Consider the following 10,576-nt stretch of genomic DNA (forward strand, 5'->3'; position numbering starts at 1 on the left):
TGTGAGATCTCATCTCTTTATCCTGTGCACTGAGATTTTTTTTACAGCAGGATTCCACGCTCTAAACAGATTGAAAAGGAAAGAAACAGAGGGGAGGAGACTTTATCTGTCCAGAACAATACAAAGCACCAGGGTGGGGGTCGGGGGTGGGGTTCCCACAGTGTTCAGACTGACCAGGGAACATAGAGGTGGAGAGGGCAAGCCTCTCTCCTCAGGACAAGGAGCAAAGGTCAGCTAAGGCTCAGTGCCTGGAGGCTGGGGTGGGAGAAGTGGGGGGTGGGGGGCTGTGATCAGAAGATCTGAAATAACTCAAGACAGCGTCCACTTTACCAACTTGTCTAAAAATTAAAAATGCATTACAGGGGCAGGACTGTGAATTTTCTAGGCACATAGTGCCACTTTATAGCACAATCAAGTTACCCTAAGCTGTTATGAAAATACATATCAAATATGACTTAAAAGAAATTTGACTTTGTAATTTAACGCCTGGAATTTGGGCGTCTGTTTTTTTTTTAAAAAAACTCCTGCTCTTTCTAAAACTCTGCCTTCAGGGAGTCATCAAAACAACTCTCTTGTATTAACATTTTAGCATCATTTTTACAAGTTTTGCTCTGAAGTAGCTCATATAGTGAACACAGTGGATGTGCAGTTCCACCAGGTGTTTGCTAATAGCTGCTGGACAGTCTGCCCACAACTGAGACAATAATGCTGAGAGGGGCAGTTGAGATAGATACGGGTTCTGTGTGGCAGAAGCTTGGAAACTGCAGCTCAGAGGAGGAGCTTCATACTTGAAGGCGGAGATAGGTTCATCCAGATGTTTTACACAGCTGGATGGTTGCCACGAGAGATTACAGGATCTCTCAAACATGCATGAAAGAATCAAAGCAACATTCAAGGTATGTTTTTGGTGAGGGAATAACATTATAACATGATGTAAAACTCAAAAAAGTTGATTTTACATACTGCACCTTTTAGAATATCCAGTGAGATATTATGATACCACAGGAATGTGAAGATCTTTTAAGGGGTTTTGGTCAGTACTTTATCACTTTATCTAAAAAACAAGGCATTAGGGTTAACACTAAAAGTATTCTTCCTCTCAGCATCATTGAAATAATTTCATTCAGATGTGAAATGATTCCCAAGACCAGATCCTATTGGGTAGGTAGGTGCTTATTAGCTCCACTCTCTTACCCAATGAGAGGACGACACTCGCTCCTCCATGATACAATGACCCAAACATCTCAAGAACACAAACGGGCCATTTTGCCCCCTCAGCCTGGGAGCCTTGCTTACAAACAGAGGTCACGATTTCCCCCTCCAGGCGTCCAGACTCCTGGATCTAAGCTAAACTGGGGTTGGTGACCAAATTAAGAACAGCTGACCTGATGTGGGTGTTAAGTGGACATGGCAATGTCACCATAATGGTAATCTTTCATCGTACTGGTTCGCTGGCCTTTGTTTTGTCCATCCCAATTGGAACACAACAACAGGCTATAAGCTCCTTATCATCACATTACAATTATTGAGGAACTATAGCCTTCAGAAAGAAGAACTATGGCCTTCTGGATCATGCTCTCCAAAAAGCGAGCCCCGTTTTGTTTTGAGCCTCCCAGATGGAGAGGGTTTTATTATGCATACATGCAGGCGGCATTGTCTAGAAGTAGTAGTTCTAGCAGAGAGCGAGTGCAACATTGAGTGGTTTATTTGCCACCAAACATCTGAAATACCTCCCACACTTAAGCGACCAACTGCAGAAGTACTTTCTGAAGAGGCTATAGTTGTAAGACATGAAAATATAGCTGCGCGTAAGTATCAGAAATTCCAGCTTATAGGGTTTACACCTTCGTTTTTGGTACTTCGCAGAAGCATTCTTACCCCTTGAGTTTTTCCTACTTATGTTACAACCACAAGTCTTCAGTGTATTTTTTATTATTATTTTATGTAATAGACCAACACAAAGTAAGGGACAACTGTGAAATGGAAGGAATATGATGATCATGGCTGGATTTACAAGGAAGTTACAAGACATTATTAAGTGGTCCTATACAGAAATCGATCCATGGTAGGTTTAATGTAGTAGCTCCATGTTGTTGCCAAAGAAATTACTATAACTTCATTATTTTTAAATACTTGAGTATTGTTTACATTTATAAAAATCCCAAAATATTAATACAATTAATTTGATATGGGTCTATCTGAGTACAAAGCATAGCACACATTCATTAAAACAAACAAACAAGAAAACTCTTTGGGCATTTCCAAAAATTGTGGCCCTGGGCTACTGCCCCATAAGCCCTTTCTAAAGTCTGGCCCAGATGATGATCCATGGTTTTCAAAATTACTAATAAAAATAGGAAAAGACCCAAGACCAGATAATTCACTTCATTTCTGTTTACTTAAAACAATTTAAAAACTCTATCTTGCTGTTTCACAGTTATCTTGCAAAGCTCAGTGATATTTATAATAAAACCAGCTAGTATAATTGGAAGGTGGGACAGCAAGTGAGTCAGAACAGATTTTGATGTACAAGAATAATTTTTGCTGTTTTCTACAGGAGGAATCCTCCTTCAAAAAAAAAAAAAAAAAAAAAAACATTATTTGGAAGAAGAAAAGTGTGTGTGAAATCTTCCTTTGCGCTGTCAGTGGGATTGTACATTTGCTGTCGGAAGCTTCTCCTCCACTTCTAAGTTCTTCAAAAAGAATAGAAAGAAATATTGTTGTAATTGGAGTCAAGTGACAAAGAGTACTGTTCATTCACCATTGATACAGAGTGCATAATATATGCCCTAACTGTGATGGGAACCTCTGCCTACTTCGACCCCCATCAAGCACCAGAACGGCTCTAAGAACAATTCACCCAGAGAGGTGGAGGCAGCAGAGGCTTCCGGTGTGTGTCAGAGGGAAACCATCACCGTCCACTCTCCAATTCTAAGAGGACACCATCAATCATGGAACGGACGGAAGGGACAGGCCCTTCCCAGCTTCATGTTTACCATGCTAATCTCCACGACTGGGACAGTATCGCTTCCTCCAAAAGAGTTAAATTAGGTAGGAGCAGGGAGACGAATAAAAGGTGATCAGGCAAAACCTGATGCAAATGAATATGTGTCTCCCAAGGCTGCTCAACTTTTCCGTGACATAGCTTAGTAAACTGTCAGCGTCTTAATGGGTCTGCTTCTGTGTAGAGCACAGCGTGGCCTGGTTATTCTCAAGAAAGCCTTTAGGCACAGGACCTCAGGGAGCAAGCAACAATAAGCCTTCTTTATGGTGGTGAAAGTGACAGCATGGTCCTCCCCCTCCCTGCTATTAAACCTTTTCTTGGATAAACAAGTGGAAGGCCCTTTATGAAGATGGAGAGGGTCACAATAAGAGGAGCCACTGAGGGGGGCCCATCTTTGTTTTTGGGTTTTGGAGGGTCTTCTCAAAAGATGTGATAAGTGGAGGGGCTCTCGTTTTGTCTTTGAGTTCTCTGTACTGTCAGGCATCTTCTCAGCTTAACTAAAACAACACAACATTAAATTCTGGGTTTTAATATCTGTTGAGGTGAAACAGATGTCTTTGGACCAGCACTTTAACAGAAGCTTTTTCTTTGCTTTTCTTCCAATATCCTGGAAAGCACTTCGGATTGCACTGTGTATGAATGGGTGCCCTAGAAGTAAACTTGCCTTGTCTATAGATCTGGAGTGTTTGCATCATTATGAGGATGATGCTGACTGAGGACACATCTTCTAGTGATGATCATACCATATTTAGAATAAATCCACCTTTGAAGGTAATGAATCTCTTTTATTTTAGGGTGGAGCGGAAAATAAATGTTGCCTATCTGAATTCTGAGAATATCCACTTTTACTGCCACCTACTGGTATGTTTGATGTATTACTAGTGGTGTCCACACGGGGCAAGGTCGTCAAGCTGAAAGTGCTTGGGAGCCACAAAAATAGGATTTTTCCACAAGGACATGGTTTCGGCCACCCTATTTTTGAAAAACATTTGCTATGTTTAGGAGAGATCAATAAATCAATTAACTGCAGCCTTGCATGAGTCCACGTCTGAGTTTGAGTAAAAGTCAATGGATTTTGTGACCCTGTTTACTATGAATTTAAAAAGAAAGTAAAAACCATGACCATAAGAAGATGAATACTTTGTGCGCCACCTAATATAAAATAATTTAAATTTGCAGATAAAAAAATAAATTATTTTAGTTTGGCCTGGCAGTAATATGCACCTTTCTCAAACTGTGGGTCTCAAAATCAGTCCAGAGGTAAAGGTAAAGGTAATTTTATTTATATAGCACATTTTCAGCAACAAGGGAATACAAAGTGCTTTACAGGAACTAAAAGAAAAATACAAACAAAATAACAAACCAGAGGAAAGAGTAAAAGAAGAAAAAGCTAATAATGTTGATCAATAGTAAATAAACTAGAAACTCCTATTCAGGGTTGGCACACAAGTGGCCTCCAAGCCACACTGTAGACATTTCTTAACCATCACTCTTGTGATTTTGAGTTCAGCTGGATTTAGCTGGTCTGATAGATCCTGCAGGCCGTGATCCCTCAGAAACCAGTCTATTGGTGGGAACACCTTGTCTTTCCAGGATCTGTGCAGACAGAGTTGTGTAGAATCCCCAGCCTAATATTCAGGACAGATGTAAGGATGGCCAGCCATAATGATAGACAACACTTAGACTGACCCTGCTGAGCCAGCGTCTTATAAACATAAACTCAGATTTTGAACACTTTTGAGTCAGGTCTCGTCTATTTGAACACGACAGGAACCGTTTTAGGATCTTTACCTCTTTAAATAAATATTTAATCCAGCCACAAAACTGAGAAAATCAAATGTGGGTAGAGAATAAATGAAAGTGATATGGTCAGATGGCTATTCTTTTTAAATAATACATCTTTTACACATTATAAACACGTTTTGTTTATTTATGAACAGGCAGTGCTTTTAAGAACAATCAGCAATTTATATGTCGACTAAGGAAAAGAGACAGAGAAACATCTCTTTCCATGCATGTATGCCAATATAAATGTACATAAAAGAATCTGTTAAGAAATATTCCCTAAAGTATTTACACAATGTACAACAAAAAATATGATTTATTGTCTTATTGTCATTTTTTCCCCGCCTCCATGGTTCCTACCACGGTCTCCACATAGAGTCTGAGGTGACAGCAGGTGCAACAGGTGACACATGGTGGCTGTTCTGTACACTCAGAGGTGTGAGAGCTGCGCCGGGAATAAGAAACGCAAAGTGTCCGTCTGGAGATGCCACCACCTGGAAGCCTCCATACAGTTTCATGGCTTCAGTGGATAGTGAGCCACCCTTGAGGGGCTCCCGCAGGCCCAGAGGTGCGCTGATCTGCGTACCGCTGGTCTGTCCCAGGTCGCCCAGGTGAGGTCCATACAGGTTAATCTGGGTCACACAGGCCGCGAGGTGGCCGAGGAGGCGAGTCCTCACCTCGGCCGTGACCCCTTCACACGTGGACAGGAAACGGGTAACCTCTCCAACACACTCGCTGAACCCAGCTCGGTACTTCCCCAGGATGGATGGGTCTGTGTTTAAAGCCGCTAGAGAAGAAAAAAAAATGTTAAGAAATGGAAAGAAGGGCAAACAACCTAACACACATCAAAAACATAACACTCACAACTAGGTAGAAAGGATTAAAAACGGAGAGTCCTGCTTGGTTTTAAGCTGAGAGTTATAGGTAGACTAAGCACACTTAAAAAATACTGTGGAGGTTTTTAAATATTAGAGATTGATTTAGCTTTATTGTTATCTAGCTACTTGTAAATGTAATGTTTAACGATGCAGGTTTGGTCAGCAGTTATTCATCGTGTGAAGTGTCCAACATTAAGCCTGATATGCTTTTATGCGTCATGTTGTGAATGAATATAACAACTTTGTAAAAGTTTAGTACAGTCATAAAACTTGTGGTTAAGAAAGCTCAAGTTTTGGAGCAGAGTTTTAGTTTGTGTCCAGCTTTTAGCTAATTTAGAGATGGTATTCATAATGATGAAGTCAAACATAGGTTTATAACACTGAAAAATGTCCATGCATGCACTAATGACTACAGCTGTAAAACTTTCATTTTAATTTCAATTTCAAAAATCAAGCGTATTTATCTTTATGAGCCTAAACGTTTAAATGCATATGATATGATTCTGGCTACAGAAATCTTAAACGTGCCGTTATCTAGTTGCTTGTCCAGACATTTTGAACTTCCGTTAGATTAAAAAAATATAAACTGTCACATATTGCAAATATCTACAATTGAAGTTGTTTTAAAAAGAATATTAATCCCAGCCTTATTTACTGGAATAATTATTATAGTTTATAGTTTAATTAAATAATAATTAAACTAATCATTTACAGTCATTAGAATATATTAGAATATTGTTAAAAAGTTCATTTCATCTCGATTCACTAGGTGAAATGTGTTGTATTGATTAATTACATTCATTATGCTTTAAAACGTTTATTTTTGCTAATAATGATTTTCTTCTTACAGTACACTGAACCAACATTTTTAAAAGAGAAAAGAGGTCTTTATGAAAAGTATGTTTAATACCTGTTTGAAGGTTATTTTCAAAAGATATGTTTAATCTGACAAGACTCATTGGAAGGCATATTCTAATTTATTGAATATAACTAAGTAAAACGTCTGAATTAATTAAGTCAGATCAATTGCCTAATTAATTTATTTTGTAGCTGTTAAACTTGCACAGTTTCTAGAACAAATGCTGGATAAAATATATAACTCTCAAATAAAAAAAGGTATGTAAATTGTTACAGTAGTTAAATTGGTAACATTTTAACCGTTCTTGTTTTCCTGTTAGTGTGCTTTTCTTAACTCTGTAATTAGAGTCTCTTCTAGGCAAAATTTTCACAGTCAAAAAGTACACATACTGTAGGTACCAGAGATGAATTATTAATACCAACCTAAAACCGGGATGACTGAGCTTACACACCTGTCATCTGAAGCCGCTGCAGGTTCCTCAGGTGCTTTACCGTCATCTCCAGGATGTCGGCCTTCTCCAGCTTGGAGTGCCTGGAGCTCTTCATACAAAAACAGAGAAGCTGTGCTTAAAACTCTCATTACATTTGGAGAAGTCATTGACAGTGGCTCGCTCAGACTCTTACGTCTTTCTTGAGCGCGTCCAGGATGAGGGTCTTCAGCTGACCCAGGCTCTCATTGATGCGCGCGCGTCGCCGCTTCTCCATAATTGGCTTGGAAGACTTCCACGAGCAGGTAAAAATGCAGTTAGTGTTGTTGTTAGGGTATAAAAGTTATTACATGTGTAACTAAAATGATTGCGCTCAGAAAACCTACCTTTCTGTTCTCTGCCAGAGTGCGGGGTTTCCCTGGGGTACAGTCGCCTCTTGCCGGGACAGCCGCAACGCCAGACGGAGATGCTCTTTCGAAAGTACCGGCTGGCATCTTCAGGTTCGCACAAGAGCGAAAAACAACCGAAAAGTAAACGGCCGACAGTCCCGCCGTTTCCTGGCAGCTCTCAGGGTAGCTAGCTGACTGTAACAAATGACAGCAGTCCGAACTGTCTCCGAGTCAAACTGCAGCACTCCAGACACAAGCGCTTCTGCTCGGTATTTATACAATCACAGCCTGCACGCGAGCGGCTCGTGTGACACGTCGGGGTTCCCTCTGCTTGTCCAATAAGCGCGCGGGATACGGTGCCGAGCAGGCGAAGGCTCGTGCGGCAAGGCGCTCTTATTGGCTACCTGTCCGGTTACTGATAAATATACATAAACTTGCAAAGTCACAGTTGGAAGCATTAAAAAAAAAAACAATTACAAATGAGCCAATCAGCTTTGTGAAAAGTGAAAGAGGAAAAAAAAAATCCTGAAGTAAATATGCTACTTTTCATCCGTTTCAGATCGTGGTTACATCATCATAAATAAGTCACACATTTTTCCCCACATTCTCCAAATAGTACAATGGTCTTAGGGAGAGAAAAATCTATTATGGTAACATAAACCCACAGACGTCAATTATAATCTTTCATAATTTTATGTCAACAACTATCTCATCATAGTTGTACATAATCCTGAAGTCGATGAAGACTACGGTTTTGCAAATTAAAAAAAATAAAAAATACCACCAAAAACAAATCTGAAAAGTGTGTCGTAACTTGGTATTTAGCTTTGAGTGAAGCGTTTATGGTGAAAAAAAATTCTTGGTGGCAGTAACGTGCCTCTGCATTTCCAATAAAAGGATTCTATTGAACAGTAGAAAAATTACTACAATTGTACAAATTTATGACATTCTTCATACAGCGAAAAACATGAAGGGTTAAATTAGCTAAAGGTATGTCCAGTAACTTGCAAAATGTACAGTATTTAATCACTAAATCTTGGCAATCAACAGCAAACTCTGAAGTAGACTCAAAATTGTGAAAAATACTGGACTCTGATTGACAAGAAGATTAACTGAACCAATTCTATTAAGACTGAAGAGAATCAATAAATGACACCAGACAGCAGAGTTCTTCCTACCCCCAAAAAACTAAATCACACTGGTATAGGATAGAAATAAGTATAGTTATAATATATAAATATTTTATATAAATATAATATTAATCCATAAATCATAAGAACTTAACCAGGTTCTGCTGGAACACAACAACATCCTGGTTTTTCTTATAATCAGGATCTCTGCTAGGCAGGGTTGGATGTACAAGGATGTGGGTCCATGGGCTGGAGCTGGTTTTGGTGCCCCAACTACTGAGGAAACTTTATTTTACTAATGCAAGTTACAGTATATCAATATGTATACAGTAGCTATAAATGCTACTGTATAAAACATATTAATATGTTTACACTGGTCCCCATCAAATAAATAAATAAATAAATAAATAAATAAATAAATAAATAAATAAATAAATAAATAAATAAAATATATAGTACAATGTTTGTAATACATTCTACTTAAACAACCAACAACAACAAAAACTAAACAGAAAATCAAAATCTTTGGGGCCCCCTTAAAATTTGGGTCCCTGGGCAACAGCCTCTTTCTTACTGCAGCACCTTAAGAGACTGGGAGAATTTCTTTCTTTCATTCATTTCTTTGCTTTTGCATTTACCCAGAGCAGTATCAGCATTGTAACTGCAATAAAAGCATCATATAAGCCACGGCAACGTTCATAACTGGTAGCTAACAGATAATAGCAGCTGATGAAAAATAAACAGAAAAATTAGCAGAGCAACATGGTTGCTAAAACTTATAAAGCACTATGCGCAACAGAAGCTGTAGCTTACTGGCTATCTGGAACAATCCTACTGTCATTGAAGGTGGAGAATTCTGTCTAAGCTTCCCTCCTCGACTGCCATCATGTTTCAGACATGAAAGCAAGTGGACAGAAATACTTTGACAGTTGGGAAAGCAAAACAGATTTCATGTGGGATGCTTCTGTTATGCATTCTAATACTACAGAGGAGATGTTTCATATATAGTTGAAATTTAAAAAAAAAAAAGTAGTTTGATTTCTCCAAAAGTGTACTAATGTTCTTTTAAACCTAATGTTTTCTGTAAAAAAAAAAATATATATATATATACTGAATGTTGTTTTGAGGATCGATAAAATGCCCTTATTTATTAGGATTCTTTATAATCTGGAAAATATGACCTGAAACCACATTTTACCTGCAGTGTTCAGAGAATGTTTTTCATATTATTGGGGCATGCCATAGCAATGCATAGGGACCTGATAATATGTATAGTTACTGTGCTAGTTGTGGGTTAAGTATCTCACACCTGCATATATCTGTTTCTCACGGCAAATGCTTTGTTTAAAGTGATGGGCACACTTTGGCAGGCCCCTCAAAATTTCTGCAGGAATTTTCTAGTTGTTGTAAATATAATTTATTATTCTTCCGTTACCATTAATGCGGCTCGTACCGCTGCGTGCCCACCCACAAAAGTGGTATCAAAACGAGCGGCTCGATCCCGGCATTGGAGCTATTACGTTTAGTGGGATTCTGTGTAAAAATGACGACATAAATTTAAAAAAACGAAAAAACTTGAGTCTGAGGAACTCGCAACATCACTAAGATTTCTCTCTGAAACACACACACAGGACAGTGGAGGTCTGACTCCAAAACTCTGTTTAACTCCCCCTCACAGGCACAAATAGAGGCCTATTGATCTCAAAGTTGGTCATGACATAGATATACATGCCTGCTCCTGTAAAATGTTTTCAAAATTTTCCTAGGGCTTATGGATTTTCGTCAGGGTCCTGGAGACCGACGCTGGGTGTCTCACAAGTATAGAAACCTGACTATCTGACGAGAGAGCCAGCCCAGGTGCAGATCATTAATTACCATAGCAACGGGTCCTAGACAGTCAGTGAGTATTCCCACAGCGCTGAATCAGATCTCACAATGTATTGTGGGAAGAATACATATTTCCTGTGACTATTCATGTTTTGCTTACATAAAATTATTACTTGTCTGAATTTTTGAGTGTAAATTAAAATATTTACTATGAAAATTGAATTTTTTTTTTAGAAATTAACTATTACCAACTGTCTTCATGTTTTTTATTTTGGAC

At 38.8% G+C, this 10,576-nt stretch overlaps 1 protein-coding gene across 1 annotated transcript; it reads right to left on the bottom strand.

Moving 5' to 3' along the window:
- Positions 1-4,904: 4,904 nt before the first annotated feature.
- LOC106929872 (transcription factor HES-1-like) lies at positions 4,905-10,207 on the bottom strand. The gene is made up of 4 exons (XM_015007071.2): positions 7,340-10,207; positions 7,150-7,245; positions 6,978-7,065; positions 4,905-5,576 (listed from the first exon to the last, which is right to left on the bottom strand). Exons 1-4 carry the CDS (start codon positions 7,445-7,447, stop codon positions 5,146-5,148), a joined length of 723 nt encoding a protein of 240 aa, XP_014862557.1. The 5' UTR covers positions 7,448-10,207; the 3' UTR covers positions 4,905-5,145.
- Between the last annotated feature and the right edge of the window lie 369 nt (positions 10,208-10,576).

This window comes from Poecilia mexicana, unplaced genomic scaffold (genome assembly GCF_051168715.1).
Source record: "Poecilia mexicana isolate PSO_F unplaced genomic scaffold, ASM5116871v1 scaffold_17, whole genome shotgun sequence".
Classification (NCBI taxonomy): domain Eukaryota; kingdom Metazoa; phylum Chordata; class Actinopteri; order Cyprinodontiformes; family Poeciliidae; genus Poecilia; species Poecilia mexicana.

What these genes read in the sequence shown, in the direction of transcription:
- LOC106929872 (XM_015007071.2), bottom strand. Translation starts at nt 7,447, where the DNA reads ATGCCAGCCGGTACTTTCGAAAGAGCATCTCCGTCTGGCGTTGCGGCT. An exon ending in CTCTGGCAGAGAACAGAAAG is followed by an intron (nt 7,246 to 7,339) that starts GTAGGTTTTCTG and finishes TGCTCGTGGAAG; the next exon opens with TCTTCCAAGCCAATTATGGA. An exon ending in GCAGCGGCTTCAGATGACAG is followed by an intron (nt 5,577 to 6,977) that starts GTGTGTAAGCTC and finishes TTTCTTCTCTAG; the next exon opens with CGGCTTTAAACACAGACCCA.